The sequence below is a fragment of the Botrytis cinerea genome, chromosome 1, assembly GCF_000143535.2.
Source record: "Botrytis cinerea B05.10 chromosome 1, complete sequence".
Classification (NCBI taxonomy): domain Eukaryota; kingdom Fungi; phylum Ascomycota; class Leotiomycetes; order Helotiales; family Sclerotiniaceae; genus Botrytis; species Botrytis cinerea.
In genome coordinates this window covers 3,955,179-3,972,163 of record NC_037310.1, presented here as the reverse complement: position 1 = coordinate 3,972,163, position 16,985 = coordinate 3,955,179, and the positions used below count along the sequence as shown (strand labels likewise).

At 45.4% G+C, this 16,985-nt stretch overlaps 4 protein-coding genes across 7 annotated transcripts; all 4 read left to right on the top strand.

The window, feature by feature from the left end:
* The first annotated feature begins 4,123 nt into the window (after positions 1–4,123).
* On the top strand, positions 4,124–9,699 carry BCIN_01g11340 (hypothetical protein). 4 transcript variants are annotated; one of them, XM_024690980.1, is made up of 3 exons: positions 4,124–5,059; positions 5,137–8,289; positions 8,604–9,699. In XM_024690980.1, the coding sequence occupies exons 2-3, from the start codon at positions 5,370–5,372 to the stop codon at positions 8,618–8,620; spliced, it is 2,937 nt and encodes a 978-aa protein (XP_024546749.1). In that variant the 5' UTR covers positions 4,124–5,059; positions 5,137–5,369; the 3' UTR covers positions 8,621–9,699. The 4 variants fall into 4 exon arrangements, with proteins under 4 accessions (XP_024546749.1, XP_024546750.1, XP_024546751.1 ...); XM_024690979.1 differs by having other exon boundaries at positions 8,369–9,699; XM_024690981.1 differs by having other exon boundaries at positions 5,137–8,538.
* A 285-nt stretch (positions 9,700–9,984) lies between these two features.
* Positions 9,985–12,560, top strand: Bcgtb1. Its single transcript, XM_001549288.2, has 3 exons — positions 9,985–10,196; positions 10,375–11,325; positions 11,504–12,560. The coding sequence occupies exons 1-3, from the start codon at positions 10,103–10,105 to the stop codon at positions 12,154–12,156; spliced, it is 1,698 nt and encodes a 565-aa protein (XP_001549338.2). The 5' UTR covers positions 9,985–10,102; the 3' UTR covers positions 12,157–12,560.
* Positions 12,561–12,721: 161 nt separating this feature from the next.
* Positions 12,722–14,120, top strand: BCIN_01g11320 (hypothetical protein). The gene is made up of 3 exons (XM_024690977.1): positions 12,722–12,978; positions 13,032–13,321; positions 13,371–14,120. Exons 1-3 carry the CDS (start codon positions 12,856–12,858, stop codon positions 13,864–13,866), a joined length of 909 nt encoding a protein of 302 aa, XP_024546747.1. The 5' UTR covers positions 12,722–12,855; the 3' UTR covers positions 13,867–14,120.
* A 216-nt stretch (positions 14,121–14,336) lies between these two features.
* Bcgod2 lies at positions 14,337–16,977 on the top strand. Its single transcript, XM_024690976.1, has 4 exons — positions 14,337–14,814; positions 14,869–15,469; positions 15,519–16,132; positions 16,216–16,977. Exons 1-4 carry the CDS (start codon positions 14,457–14,459, stop codon positions 16,431–16,433), a joined length of 1,791 nt encoding a protein of 596 aa, XP_024546746.1. The 5' UTR covers positions 14,337–14,456; the 3' UTR covers positions 16,434–16,977.
* Positions 16,978–16,985: the final 8 nt, after the last annotated feature.

Below are 16,985 nucleotides of genomic sequence, written 5' to 3'. Positions count from 1 at the left end.
CACTCGACTGTCATTCTCATATCAAGCCCAAAACCATGAAATCTATGAAGACTATGCTTTGATTAAGTATACTCACGATGTAGTACCCCGCATGCAAGCCTCATTAGACTGCTAATATATAATCTCTTGTACGGGGTTTGACAGCATGAAATTGTGTTCACGGGAGTTTGATGTTCGTACGAGCACTCGTACGAGAATGTGGATTTAACCGCGTTCCCTGATTGTCGCAATGTACTCCGATATTAATGATCGATATCCTGCTTGGGATGAAGATGTGAAGTGAAAGCTTCGGAAAGGACGGGGGTACATAGACTCTTAAAGCCAAGAAGATTAGGTTAACAAAGCAGCCAGGTAGTGAAATTTTGGAGAAGAGCCATTAAGAAGGTATTGTCCATTCAGAATACAGTATGGACTCAAAGCACAAGATGATCATTTCTTTAGCAGGTAGATAGATTTCCAAAAAAAAAGAAAAAAACAACTTATGGTGGGCAACTTTCCCCGGATCTACTAGATCTGCCTACCTGATCCTCTTCCCGCTCTCGCCATTATCGTGTAATGGAACAAGCCTGATATCCTCTGCTGCTAGGTATTTGGCAGATAACGGCGCGTACCGATACTTGGGTTGTGTACTCAACACTTCATTCAACCCATAGTTATACATGAGCCAAGATTATCCACGTAATGTTATATATCCCGACTTAGATATCAAACGAGAACTGAACATTTCCCGATATTCGAAAATTGTCATTATAATAGATGGGTCTATATTGTCAACTCAGCATCTGAGGACTTTCCCTATGGAGAAAAAGCTTTGCTGTACGTTTATCGATGTGCATTGCCGGTACCCTGCATTACTTGTCCATATGTATGTGTGCACTTTGAAGCGGTTCATAGCACTGCAGTTGCTGGAATTTAAAGCGGCAACTTGCAGCATCTATGCCTTTGCCAATTTGACAGAAATAGTGGTGTGTTAATTGTTTAGATTAACGCGTGTTATTGCGTTGCCCTTTCGGGATGGAACGCAAATCTCCGATGTTATGATGGTGGAAGGAAGGGGTGGTTTGTGAAATTCGAATTTGATATATCATTTTACCCTGAGCAGCAATGGGACCGAGTGGCCTTGCAAGACTTCTAGAAGCACCAATACACCCAGGGTGCTTACAAAATTGACAAGAAGAACCCAAGGAATTGGAGCGCTCAGCTCCCAAGAGATTTCAAACGTCATGTTATTTCCCCCACCCCGCCTTCGCCCCGCCCGGGAAACAAATCATTTCCGTGATTTTCTTGTCTCGGCCGTTCCATTGCTACCCGCAGGCAGGAAAGGCCTGGGTGATCGCCATATATTAAGATGATTTGAACCGGGGACGAGAAAAGTAATTACCATTCCTGGCCGCGTAAATGGAGGTGGCAGATCGTTCAGCCTGATAATTTTCCTGGCGATCTTAAGGCTTGATTGGTGAGACGGATCCTGTCGAGTGCGGAAGCTGCTTTGACGTGAAGACGAGATGCATGAGCCACGGTTGTGTAGATGGCATGCTGTCGGAATCCCATCGCGCGGGGAGTTTGGATCTTGTGGCCAAATTTGATGGCAGACAAGTGTCCATGTGCCGTGTGTACTGTTCTGTTTGTATATACTTTTCTATCCCTCGAGGTTGATACTTGTTTGGGTAATTCTATCGAAGCTTGGAAGTTGGTCGGGACTCGGGCCCTATGAGTGGACAATCTTACATCGGCTAGGATCAAGGGGTGAAACTTCGGTCATCCGTCACCCATCACTCATTGGGATTTCTTCCGAACCACTTGAGTTTTCAAGCACTCTGGCTCTGGTTGATGACTGTACGCAGTATGCGTATGTGAATAAAAGCTGTAGACGGATGGCTCGTGAGCTTTTCGATTGATGTTGAGACAGTAAAGTAAGACATCGAATGCAAAAAGCAAGTACCCGATGATTTCTGATTCATGAGACAAGAAGTTGTTACCCACTTCCCGAGCGCCTTTTGTGATAATAGTGAACCAAGTGAATTCACGGGGTCACTCTAGAAAGGGAGGGGAAACGCAGTAGCACTAGGAGGAGGCAAATTATGAACGGAAAACTCTGGAGGTGAAGGCTGGCTGGATGAGTTCATGAGGTGATGATTGAACTTAAAATCCTCGTAAGGTAGTATTGTAATAACGAATTATCTTGGATGGTTCTTGAGTTCGTGTTTCATGTAAAGATGGTCTTCATCTATATTTTGTACAACTGTACTTTGTACTTCGTACATTCTTGTTTTTACAGAGGTGTGATATGAACGTTAGTTAATAGTTGGATGCACTATTGCGCTAAACTGCTTTCCGAAAAAAGATGATTGGATGGATGTTCGGACCATGATGGGAGAGGAGAGAGGAGAGAGGAGAGAGGAGAGAGGAGAGAGGACAGAAGAAGGAAAAAACGAGGGAAAATGCAATTGATACGCTGGTGTTAACCGTCAAATGTGTCTTGAATTGGTCAAGTGTCAGGCACGATTGATATCTGATTCGCTCGCGGGCAAAATCCGTCCCGTGCATTGCATGCTCCGACTACAGACTACGACCAAGGAGGTAGCTGGTCTCTGGTCTAGTATCATAGTAGCAATACTGTAGTGTATAACATGCTTGTCGTGATCCATCAAGTCAGGCAAGTCAGGCAAGTCAGGCAAGTCACACCCTAGTTCACACCGTAACGTATACTGAACGAACCCTTTTTCGTGAATTTGACACCCCTTTGTCTTATTGTTCATCGACGCGAGGGCATCCATTTCCGAGTTCACCTCATCTCATCTAAATTGACAGAAGTCAAAATCACGTTACGGTCGCAGCAATTCTCACAGGTGGTGTGCTCCGTACTCCTTACTCTGTAATACTTTCTTATTACGAATTTGAAACCCCAAATGAAGCTTGTTTCGACCCTGACTGTGACACACTTGATGCGCATCCCCCAAAAGCAAATCGCGATGCAAGAAAGTGTAATTATACATCAAACAGTTCGAAGAAAAGCAAATCTCGGTCTAGTCATCAATATTCTACGAGTCCATTGATCAGAATCCCGAACCATCTTACGATCACGATGATAGCAGCGGACACTTCGTCTTCTATCATACAGTGGCTTCCCTTCTCTAATCTGCGGAGGAAATGGCTAGCCGTGCCGCTAGATTATCAAGTCTCAGTTTCAGGAGTATGCAGAACGTAGTTGCATCGAAGCTTATTTTCGAGGGCCGGTCGCTACATTCACGATATGCTAAGATAATAGATAGAGTTTGGGGGCACAAACTATGGAAGGGGTTTGGCTACAATTGACCTATAAGACGGCTCGATCAGCGGTTGAATATGCATGACAAGGGAGTAAGAGATCTCTCTCATCTCTGCACACGCATTTTGAAAGATTTTAATTGACTCGCTTCGTTCGACGCCGCTGCTTCACTTATATACGCTTGCACAAGAGTCATCTTGGTAACTGCTGAAGAAAAACCCTAGGGAGCTATCACCACTTCCCATTGGAGGCTATACCCGCATACCACCTCACCAGCCAATCCGTCTTCATCTAGCTGCCACAAACCCTCTCTGTCTTTGCCTCCCCCTTCATCGTATATCTCACCACCCGCCACCATCACCATTGTCTGTCGAGCTCGCGGAGTCCGAGGACTGTGTGTACTCACTTGTTGTTCACTTCCGTGTTAAGATTGATTGTCCTGCCATCGTGTGCGGAGGCCCTCGAGGCAATCCAGCCCACTTGCCATCTTATTTTTATCCAGGTAAACCATAGACGATGCGTACTATTGAATGCGTTGTCACCAGATGGAGATAATGTAAACAAACAAAATCATCTTAAGGAAATGGACTTTGTCAGGGGTATGGCAGCGCGGTTCGAGAGACCAGACGAACGGTGCCAAACGCCTAGCAGATGCAGAGAGGGAAATTTGACTCGGGCAGGGTGTGATGTGTGGTGTGGCACCGGCGTAAGAAAAGAAAAGAAAAGAAGACGAACGGGGGGTGGGGGGCCACATCTTAACCTTAGTACAGATTGAGGGTGCAAGGTTCTACTTACAATACCTACCTTGGCTTGGTACCTACAGAGTCCTAATGCATAATTCCCTTTTTATCAATTGATCCAAATCCTCTTAATTTATTATTCATCCATCCATCCGCACACAGCAATTCAACAAATTGATTGGATTGCATTTGGGCAAACTTTCAAGGAACCTTGGCTATCTGCGATGAGATAGAGTGCGAGCGAGCGAGCGAGAGAGAGTAGATACTAGAGAGAGAAACCAAACGACGTACTGCCCTCCTCTCCCCCATTGATCGATCAGTCGCTCAGTCCCTCATTCTCTTATTCCACTCTTTCGCCCACACTTATTACTCCCATTCTATCCCTTTGCTCCCACACCACATTCACTCTTTTTCTTTGGACGTACCGGTACATTTACGCCAACCAAAGGGACGGAAGGGAAGCGGCAAGCTGGAGACGGACGACGGATTCGACAATAATATTACAATATTTCAGACGATACTCGACCCGCAGCACATTCACTTGCATCCAAAACATTCATTCATTGGCATGCCCCTTTGGCAGAATCACAGATCTCAATTTCATCTGTCACAAAAAGACTAGCCGTCCTGGATATCTTACATATTTCACGGTTATCGATACCCGACTTTGACTTGAAAACAGCGACTGCCTTACACTTTCCTTTTTCTTGTTCGGCCCCTTAAGAGAACCGTTTCGAATTCCATACCATACAATTCGTGCAGGTCACTTATTCGACTGACTGACGGCATACTGACGAAGACATCTATCGAGCCAGACTTTCCGTGCAACTCAATTCATGCACCGCGCAACGAATTTCATTCCCCAGGGATACCGAAACACCCCAACACATTCATTACAATCTGTGAAGCACAACTGCCGATAGCATTCCTTCATTTGAGTTGTTCAACTTATCACTATTGGTAATTGTCAAGTTGCAAAACGAAACATCTTCGCTATTGGCAATTGCTCACAATTTTCGTCTGATCATACCCGACCCGTTACACTTCTTCCGTGCGTAGTTCACCGAGAATTCCTTTACCTCAAACAACTATCAAACTTTCAAGGCTAATGCTTGCATGTCAAAACAGCTTATCTTCCATTTCCCCAACTTTCTTCCTGTCGTGCACGCTTTGTTCTTTCGTCTCGAGTCATTTTTTTGCCTTCCGATATCTCGAGTTGGACGGCATCCATTGAAACGAGAATTGGGAAAGTTTCTTCACTAAATCTCACTCGGGCTTTTGCTTTTATACTTTTCTCTAGAATTAGATTTATATTTTAAGGGTCGGGAAGTTGTAAATCACAGTGTGAGACACTGGGCATCATGTTTCGATCCCGCAAGAAGAAGGATGCCAAGGACGCAGCAGAAGGAGTAGGTCGAGGATCCAGCGATACCGAGCACACAGTGGCTGTCAAATCATCAAAAACCTTTAGACTCGGGAAGAAGAAAGAAGAACCGGAACCGAAGCTGGAATTGGACCTTGAGAATGCTCTGCCATCGTCGGATGACTTTCGAACAAGTCTGTTGATGAATGGATTATCGGCTCGGTTTTCCATGTTACGAGAACAAGATGACCCAACTTCAAAAATTGGCAAAGCTAGTGATGACAGTGTGTTATTTCCCAAGCGAGCTTCGAAATTGATCGACTTCGGATTTCAAGGACACGGCCTTTCTGATATCGCAGAGGTTTCTTCAATACATGGATCTGTTCGACCACCATTCGCCTTTGCCAGGGCCGATTCCGTTGCAGATGGCTATGGTACGGATGATGAATCCCTACACACTGGTAGCATTATGAGTCGACCAAAGCCAGGCGAGGGCAATGTACTTTTCGGTGGTCGTCAAAAGATTTATAAAATTCCATCAGGATCGAAAAGTTCCGCCGATGGGGTTGGCCTTGGGGGTCGCGTTTTGTATGAAAACGACGTTAGTCAATCGGCTTTCCAGAAATTGCGAGAAAAGGAAAGGGAACAACTATGGGATGAGCGAAACGATGATGATGATAATACCGCAGACATATCAACAACAGAGCACTCGAGAGCAGGCTCACCACCACCTGTTGGATACAATCGTAACAGAGAAACATCATCTACCACTTCTTCTGGGCCAGTGAACACTAGAATTTCCACAGCTGCAACATCCGTCACTTCACAACGTACGCCCTCTCTAAGTGGATCTCACACACCAGTTTCAGCCGGAGGCTCTGTAACAAATTCTGGCATGGAAAGGTCTGCAACTAAAATGCGCCGACTGTATGAAACTGGGTTGGACCAACACGTGCATGACCAACAGCATTCAACCATGAACAGAATAGACACCTTGACCAGACAACGTGGTATGGGTGCTCAAACACCTCCGCTGACAATGCATTCGCCAACATCAGCTACCTCCTTTAATGCATCTGATAAGTGGGACCGCAAGCCTGTGATTGCCAAAGGTAGCATGCCTAATTTACGTGCTGCAAGCCCACCACCTAATCATAATCTTCCGTCCCCGATCAGTGGTTTCGATTTCGGCCCAACAGTCAAGTCGGCGCATTTGGCAGTGGAGCCAAAATCACAGTATGGATTTTCGAACCCCCCTTTGAGTCCTCCAGTCAGCGAAAATGATGAGGCTCCACCACCATCACAAGTCAATGACCGCGTTAAGGCTATGATGGTTGGAAGTGTACCCCCCAAGACTAGTCAACAGCATTATGAGAGTAGAAGCCAGGCCCAGATAAAGGACGGGAGGGAGACACCGCCACCAAGGAAGCATTCCCCGCCGGGACCTTTTGTTCCACGGCAACAACCCGGCTCAAGAGCTCGAAAGGACTCTGGTGCAATGCAAGAAAATCATTCCAATCAAAGGCACTTCCCCCCTAAAGACCGCGCTCCCGAACCACAATCACCGCAACAACAACGAATTATAATTCCAGGGAGCGAAACCGTTTCAGCACCATTCATGGGTTCTCCAATTACTCGCTCCGTAGCATCTCCTACTAGATCTGAATTTTCTACCAAGGGAGGACCAATGAGTCGGCCATGGGGACTACCCCAGCCTCGTAGCTTCCCAAATCTGAAGTACCGTAATCACAATGATCCATCAATGACACCACGACCCGATGAATCTCAACATCCAGCCTACCAACCAACTACTTCAGCAACTCGAGGTCCACAACAACCACTACCTGCGCCTCCAAGTAGTCCCCCAAGGACTCTGGAGATCAAAACCACACCACCTGATGATGGTGAAAGACTGCCTGAATCTCCAGCAGACTCTCCAACACTTCCGGGCTTGAGCGGAATGGTCCGTTCACATTTGCGATCTGACAGTGACAGCTCATCCATTTATGGGATAACTTCATCGGGATTCAATGAACAGCCATATTCTGACCCTGTTGAAGAGCCTTCTCGTGGCTATAACGAGAGAGGAAACCCATGGGACATCAATGACTGGGATGAAACCCCAGTAAGTCCTTTGGCTAAAGTAAATAGCTCCGTTCCAGCACCTCTCACAGTGAAATCAACGGATTCGAATGCCGACCCTGGATCTCCACCAAAGGCTGCATGGGAGAGGGAGATGGAAACACGCCACAACAGGAATGGAAGTTCGGCTACCCAACAGGAGCGTCAGGAGTTTAAAGATGAGCTTGCCCAACGCCGAAGGCAAGTGCAGGAAAATCTGAAGAACCTAACACTTGAGCCTGAACGCCAGCCTGAGCGCCAGATTGCTTCGCCCACTCCAGGATCTGCTGTACTGCTGAAGACTAAGGCCAGCCTTGGTGCATTAGCAATGAAGCAGAAAGAAGCTGCTGGTCACTCCAAAGCTATGAAAATGTTCGGAATAGGCAGCAGCCCAGCCGTACCCAACGGTCCTCCCCAACCACTCAAGCAAAGAATTGATGACAGCTCATGGAAGGAGGAAGAAGAGGAAATGCTTCGAAATGTCGCTAATTCTTCAACGCCGCCTCAGATGAAGGCCTTTCGACAAGCTCGGAGAGATGCTCAACGCGATCGTGAGCATCAAATAGCTATGAGACATCAACAGAAAGGTGACGGCAATTTCAATGAGATTAGCTGGTCCAATCCAAGACCTAGTGACCCTCGACAAGCGCATCCTTATGAATCAAGACTAATGCAGGGAATAAACGATGTGCCTAGTAATATGGCACCGCGTCAAAGAGCTCAAAGTAGAGAGAGGAAGCCCCCACCAGTAACCCATTCCCAACGAAATGCAAATAGGGAGAGCAAGGGTAGTATAGGTACGAATCATTCCGGGTCGCGACCTGCATCCCGCACTTCTCGTGATCGTTCAGGTTCTGATGCCTCTGGCCGATCTAGAAGTCGCAATGGTAGATACAAGGATGATTTAGCTAAAGCAATGGCCGAGGGAACGGGTACGTCGAGTCTAGGGGTTGTTGAGGATCTTCAAAATGCTCGCCTCATGCTCAAGCCTACCGCGTCCGGTTTATCTCTTGGTTCATCTCCAATTTTGTCACCTGGTGTTTCCGGTCGCCCATCCCCACTTCCATCCCCAGCGATGAGTTCGAGACCCAGGACTAACAGCAAACCACAGCCCTCGAGTTACTTTGATCCACAGAGCATGCACGCTCTCCAGACTGGCGATGCATTAGAAATCGGTATCTCACCTAGACCATCACCCGTCACCCCTTTCTCAGTAAATTCTACGCCCTCTTTAGTTGATCAATCACCAATTGGGTCAAGATCAGCGACTCCAACAACTTCTCAGGCAAGTAGCCGTATAGCTGCTCGCAAAAAGTCAGTCACTAAGTCCGACATCTCGGAACCAACTTTCATATCATCCACTTCTCGCATTTCAACGATTAACCTTCCACCTGGACCAAACCTTCAAAATACTACGCCCCCACCTATACCAGCAGTCAATCCAAGAAGAAGGCAGACGAGAGCCATGTTTGATGCGATTATGGGGAAAAAGGACCCTTTAGAATACCTTGAAAAAAATGAGATTTCATTGTCTTCGCAGAGTAACGAAGAAATGAGCACCTTCTCTGATGAAGAGGCAACACCCAGGGAGAAACACAGGCAGAGATTAAGAAAAAGCTCCAGCGAAGGAGGCAATCTCAATGCTAAGGCGAGGGAAAAGGCTTATAATGCACCAAGTCCGGCTATGCCAGATTTTTCCCCCGGACTTGGAGGCGTAAGAGGACCAACGCCAGTTCAGGATGGAAGCATGTTCTAATTGCGATATCATGGTAACAGCCCATGTTAATTTCTACTTATTTGATCTTAATGTTTTACATGAACCGTTTTCTTTGTACATCTGCCTCGCGGCGACAAAATAGGGCAGCGGCATATTGGAGTTTTTAAAACGGCAAAGAAGAAATTCGAATGTGTGTCTGTTTGTTTCATACCAAAAATTGGAAAAACAATATCAACGGGGAGGAGGGACAATGGAATGGGAGGGAGGGAATATGTAGCATATCGGGATAGCTTAATGGCGCAGCAGGACTGGGTTATTATGGATGGGATTGATGGATATTTAGTGAGCTGGCCGGGTATAGCGGATTGGGTGGTCTGTAGTTTAAACTTGTACTAAATGAGGATAGAGCTCATGCAATATGCATTTGAGCCTTCATCAGATTCATAGGAAAACAATTGAAAAAGCATGAACAATTTCTTGGGACTCATTATGAAAGTATGATGTATATCTACCCACCATCTTCGCGATTACGTTTGGTGTAAGAATACGGAAGTGAGAGCATCAATCAATTATTGAGCAAATGACTGCATATTTCGACCATAACAAGCAGCACCCTTTTCGGGATAGTATTGTGTAACTTTGACTTTGTCTTGATCAATTGACTGGATCACCAGTCGGATGTGGATATTGGATGTTTGAGGTTTGAGGTTACATCGAAGGTCTGTTCGCTAAGTTGGCAAGCTGGCATCTTTATATCGTACCCCACAAATAGCTTGAACTCAAGCTTATCTCGATTACCTATTCCGAATGTCATAGTTCAACAATTTCTTTATATATATTGACATTCATAAAATACAGCTTGCCTACATACCGAGTCTCGGAATTGTGTGAGAATGGTAGCAGCAAGAGCATTAGTGCTTCTAAGCACGATTTCTACTTCTGTTCTTGCGGCTGAAGCTTCGAGGCCAAGAGGTGTCGGTCCTGAATGTAAGTAGACACGAATTTGAGCATTGTTCTTCTTTTCGAGAAACTGAATCAGGAAAACTCCCGGTAAAGATGCCGTCTCGCTGGCCATCCGGAGACCGCTGTTGAAGGCTGTCTGCCTGGAAAGGTTACAATTACATCAGAAAACCCAGTAGCTAATATCTCATTTCTTGCTACATAGTTGCGAAATTCTACAAATCATCAGACAAATTCACATGTCTCTCAAACCCCTCCATTTCAATCGATATCTCTAAAGTAAACGACGATTACTGCGATTGTCCTGATGGGAGTGACGAGCCAGGCACAAGCGCCTGTACTTATCTATCCAGCCTCTCCCCTCCTCAACCATTGCAAAGCACCACTGGTTCAAGTCCACACAACACAAGTTTAGCCTTGCCAGGATATTACTGCAAGAACAAAGGTCATATTCCAACTTATGTTCCTTTTACGTATGTAAATGATGGAGTCTGCGATTATGAGCTGTGCTGTGATGGGAGTGATGAGTGGGAGAATGTTGGAGGAACAAAATGTGTGGATAAATGTGCGGAGATTGGAAAGGAGTGGAGGAGATTGGATGATATTAGGATGAAGGCACAGGTTAAGGCCAACAAGAAGAGAGACGAATTGGTCAATCAAGCGCAGAGGTTGAGAGCAGATGTGCAGATGAGTATTGGCAGGAAGGAATTAGAGATTAGTCAATTGGAGAAGAAAGAAGAGGAGCTCAAACAAAAGTTTGAAGAGGTGGAGAGGAGGGAGAGAGGGAAGGTTGTTAAGACCTCGGAGGGGAAGACCAGCAAGGTTTCAATTTTGGCATTGATGGCCAAAACTCGAGTTACGGAATTGAGAGATGCTTTGACAGGTGTTCAAGCGAAGAAAGTGGCTTTGCAGAATAAAGTCAACGAGCTGGAGGGGATTCTGGCAAGATTTAAAGAGGAGCGTAACCCTAACTTCAACGACGAAGGTGTCAAGAGAGCAGTCAAAGCTTGGGAGGATTATGCTGCTACCAAGGATGCTTCTGAAGCAGAAGATACTGAAAGTCAAGACGCTGCTGTGGATGAGACGGCTAAGCCTGAGAATGACGGGATTGAGTGGGAGACCTGGGAGAACGATGAGGAGAGCGATGTTGACGCTCGTAAGTTATCTCCGACCCCTCCCTCCACTCCTTCAGTTGAGGCGAGTCCCTAAACACCCACAACTTGCTGCGCTTGAAGGTGGTGGTTATTTCCACTAGTCAGTCCCCACGGGGCAAGCGAAGTATCATATTGGAAGATTTTTTATCCATCATTTATCTCATGACTAACACAAAATAGTTTACAAATTCGAAGAATACCTCCCAGAATCCATCCGTGCCTGGGTTCACCAAAAGGTCACCGATCTCCGTATCATCCTCATTGAAAATGGTGTTTTGGCTGATAACGCCAATTCTGGCTCCGAATCTAAATCTGTCCAAGATGCGAGAAATGCTTACCAAGCCGTCAGCGATGATGTTGGTGCTAAACAGAACACCCTCTCTGATATCAAATCCGACCTTGAAAAAGACTATGGTGTAGATGATATTTTCCGCGCTCTTAAAGGCTCCTGTGTGTCCAAAGATTCTGGTGAATATGACTATGAACTCTGCTGGATGGAAAAGACGTCACAAAAATCTAAAAAAGGTGGCGGAAATACTGGCATGGGTAATTTTGTCCGATTTGATAAAATAGAAGTTGATGAAGAAGTTGATGCCGAGGGTAAGGGTCTTGGTAAGGGAATCAGAACCACTTTGGTATACGAGAATGGGCAACATTGTTGGAATGGACCGAATAGGGCTACGACCGTTGTGTTGGCTTGTGCTGAGAAAGATGAGATCTGGAAGGTTGTGGAGATGGAGAAGTGTAATTACCGGATGGATGTTGGGACTCCGGCGGTTTGTGAAAGAGTTGTTAAAGGAGACCCTAAGAAGGATGTGAAGGATGAATTGTAGATGGGAGGTTGGGTATTGGTGAGGGAATTTCAGGCGGATAGGGAAGAGAGATGTGAAGGCTGAGCGTAGCCTGAACAGTTGGCGGTATTACGATCGTAGCTTAATATATCCTCGTGCTGTTTGTGAAGCAAGTGGAGTTTCTCATTGTCTGCAAATGTTTACTCCAAGTCTAACAAGCGCATGTTTCAAGAAAATTCGGGCACTAACTCAATGGGATCTGAAATTCGTGGGAACCTTTCAATACAAATCTTTGTCTTTGATTTGTAAGTGGAAGCGTGTGTGTCTCGAAGGCTAAGCGTGAAGATCTCCTCGTCGAAGAAGGGCCAAACTTGCGGCTCTTCTTCGAATACTTCGTCGAATAAGCTTCATCAAGCTGTAGCTGCAATATTCAATTTGGAAGTTCAGTGTCTATACACAGATAAAGGGTGTTATTATACCAGCTGGCTATTAGATAGGGGTCATTTGGTGATTATGTGACTTTGGAGGAGAGATCGCAGTTGAACGCTTGTGCTGCTTATGTTGTGATCACATGACCAGCCCTATTCACGCGTTCGCGTTTCACAACGTCATTTCCCTCACCCTCACCCTCTCCTTAACCTTATCTTAACCTCTTGTTCTTTTCCCTTTTCTCAATAACTTTGATTATTCACCTATTCAAAACGTACGCAGGAGGAACATCAATATCGATTACGGTTAATCATGAGTGGCAAAGCAGAAAAGCAACCTTTGGATGTTGCAGACAGCAACATTAAAGCGCCCCCCGCCCCAATCCTTCCCCCTCCAAAGTCAAGAGACAAGGTCCCAGTCAAACCCCCCGCATCTGTAATTACGTCTCTTTTTCTTCCTCCTTATCCATAATCTAATGCTGTAACTAGAAAGCAGCTACGGATAACAAACGCAAAGCGTCTGAAATCGAACAACCACAAAATCTACCAGAAATCGACAGTGATGATGAAAGACTTCACATCGTTGATCAAAATTGTGACCAAATTCGTCGCAAAATTCGCCACTTTCTCGAGAGCGGTGAGATGAAAGTTACTGAATTTCAGAAAACAATTGGCACAAATAGCAGAAGTTACGGTGCATTCATGGGCCAAAGTGGCAAATTCAAGGGAGATCAGAGCAATGTTTACACCAACGCGTTTGCTTTCTTCAAAAAACGAGAGTACGTGACTCGGATCGTCGTACTATTCTTGCAACTGATAAAAGAGTAGGCTACAGGGAGTCAAACCTCTCAAAAAGCCAAAGGTCAGCAAAGCCGAAGAACAGAAGAAGTTTGATGTTTCCGCCATTAAACTCGATGGAGAATCCACAACGTCCGTCCCTGTCTATGATAGTTGCGATGAAGTTCGCAAAAAGATACGTGCCTACCTCCGCGAACCCGGTGTGACACAAGCTGCTTTTCTCCGTGAAATTGCAAAGACCTACCCCGAGGAGAAGAAGATCCAATCCAAGGTCTTGAATGACTTCTTAGGCAAGAAGGGACCAAGTGCTGGAAACACTAGTTCTGCATACTATGCTTCTTATGTGTTCTTCGAGAAGGTGCGCATTAGAGATGGAAAACCAAAGAGTAAGCATAGAGGAGAAATGGAGGAGCAGTGGGCAAGCGAAGGAGGTGTAGATACGAAGACTCCAAGTTCTAGAGGCTACTTCTGCTTTGGCGATGAAAGACCTGTCGAGGATAAGTACGGCAAGGTTTCATTCCAATAAATCTAAGGGCTTGGTATGATGATGGCTTTTGTACTACTTTGGAGTTTGGAGGATCACGAATCCTTGCTTGGTTAATGTCTGTACTCTATTTGGCGTTTTGTTTGATCACGTTTAAGGGTTCGTTGGTGCCTGAACTTGTATCACCTATTCCTCGTGTTTGAATTGAACAAAAAGATATCGTGGTTATTGTGAACTGTCTAACCGTTCTTTAATATACATCAATTCTACTTCTACTCTCTCTCTTAATCTTCACATCATCGCGAGGCTTGGTTTCATATTAAATTGCCAGAAAACCATCACGAGTACTGAGAAGGTCCAATGAGATTGGGGTAACTGATCAATATCAATTACGTACAGTACATGGGTTGGTGAGCCATTCCGTGTGTGCGGGGTACCTTACAGTCATATTTCGTTGCCTTGGAATATGTGAACGACGACATGCACAGGAATCGGTCCGTCCCGTCCAGTAAGAAAAATATAAATATGTGCTATTGTTTTGTGAACTTTGCCAAATCTCGATTTCTAATTGCAACTCAAGTCTTTCCCCTCCCAAAACACAAGAGACGATTGACCGGAGCAAGTCGCCCGTCATGCTCTTGTCTAAACATTCTTCGGTCCATTCCTTGGTATTTCAAGTTATATTGGGATACTTGTTTACATCTTACAACACCATTGCCTTTGCATATGATTTTGTGATAATCGGCGGCGGAACCTCTGGTCTCGTGGTTGCCAACCGTCTATCAGAAATCCCCAACATTACCATCGCTGTAATTGAGGCTGGCTTTTCGGTTCTTAACAATGCAAATGTCAGCAGTGTGGATGGATTCACATTAGGTCTTAACACAGCAATTGACTGGCAATATGCGACGACGAATCAGACGTATGCTGGTGGTAGAATACTGGGTTGTAATGCTGGAAAAGCATTAGGGGGAACGAGCACGATCAATGGTGGTTATTTCACAAATGAACGGTATCCTATAGCCTTCAACTAAACAATGATAGGAATGACATACGTGCGCGCAGCATCTCAACAAATAGATTCATGGCAACTTGGACTTGGAAATACCGGTTGGAATTGGTCTACACTCTATCCATACTACAAGAAGAGCGAGAGTTTTACGATTCCAACTCGACCTCAAACAGCAGCAGGCGCATCTTATATTTCGGCGTTTCACGGACAAAAAGGACCACTTAAAGTTGGATATGCGTATGATCTTAACAACGGCACACTTTTCTCTCAAGTGGGGAGTGCGTGGGAATCTCTCGGCGTGAAGAGAAGTCGGGATGTAAATGGCGGAAATGTAACTGGATACATGGCGGGGCCGTCTACCCTGGACCGAGAGAAGAATGTGAGAGAAGATGCCGCGAGAGCTTATTACTATCCTGTGCAGGGTAGGCCAAACCTGCATGTGTTTTTGAACACTACTGCCAGAAGAATTGCTTGGGCCGGTAATTCGGGAGCAACATATACGGCGGGTGGTGTAGAGGTCCTAAACTCTAACGGGGAAATTGAGATTATTAATGCGACAAAGGAGGTTATTGTTTCTGCGGGAAGTTTGAGGTCCCCAGCGATTCTGGAGCTTTCTGGTATCGGGAATCCAATGTAGGTTCTTGAAATCATGGCGAGTAGACGACGGGACTAACAAGTTTAGCATCTTGCAAAAATATGGTATAGCGACCAAGATCATTCTTCCCGGCGTAGGAGAAAATCTTCAAGATCAGCCTAACAACGCATTTGCCTATGAAAGCAACACCACGTACAATGGAACAATGCCATATGTAACATATGCTCCATTATCTTCTATCCTCCCGAGTGTTCCAGCTGCGAACCTCAGTACTTGGGCATCGTCAATATCTGCAGCAATCAATAGCTCCATTTCACCTGGCGCCATGAATTACCTCTTAACCATACAAAATGATCTCATCAACCAAAATGTCCCCGATATCGAGGTCATCTTTGGGAACACAGTCAATACCGGGTCTGGACCCGGTACATATCTCTTCACAGCCTTTTGGACCCTCTTACCATTTTCCAGAGGGAATGTGCATATTTCTTCTGCGGACCCCGCCGTATATCCAGCTATTAATCCGAATTTCTTCCTTGTAGACTTTGATCTGAAAGTCCAAGTCGCGATTGCAAAATGGACACGAAAATTTTGGGCGGCCAAAGCATTGGTGAATGCATTTACGGAAGTGTCACCAGGATTTTCTGTGGTTCCTAAAGATGCTACGGATCTGCAATGGGAAACTTGGATCAAATCAACATGTAAGCTCTCCCCCTTGAGATTTCTAGGCTGCCATTCCGTCTAGACTCTCAGGATTGCACTTGCTAAAAGAATAATAATATAGTCAGTTCAAACAATCATCCTGTTGGCACGTGCTCTATGCAGGGAATAACGTCTGGCGGAGTCGTGGATTCGAATTTGAAGGTCTATCGTACCAGTAATGTGCGAGTAGTCGATGCATCCATTCTGCCTCATCAGCTTAGTGGACACTTGACAAGTACATTGTATGCTGTTGCAGAGAAGGCAAGCGATATCATCAAGGAAATGTACGGGTTCGCATGAGATCAATCTGTATTGGAGTACTATACGTCGTGTATTTACTTTGTAGACGATGGAGAAAGGATGATGTGGTAAGATGGTCAGACTTTACGACTTTACCCCGAGTTACTTTCATTGGCTGGTTCGGGTATCTTTTGTGTATAATATCGATATGTCCGTCCTAAGAGTCCGGTATTTACTTCCAGTCAATCAGCAATCCTTCAGATCCGTTCAAGCTCCAGGAGCTGCTTTACTATGTTCGGTGTGCCTGATCGACTGCTCTGACTGGCACAACTACTCCATAAGGCGTTTAAGCACATAACCTTATCCTGATCACAGGCAGACTGACATGGTATTGAGCTATTGTAGCAAAGTTCCCCAATATTTGCTTACCCCAAAACTCAATCTCAATCACATTTTCGGTAGAAACTTGCCAGACATGTCCACGCCTTTCCCCGTTTAGACCCCGTTAACCGGACGTGCGGCGTTGTGCATCGTCGTGCATATCCTTGTGGAAATTAAACTTTTGCAATGACCAGCGGTTAATTTTCTTTTTCTCCTTCTTATATTTCCCTG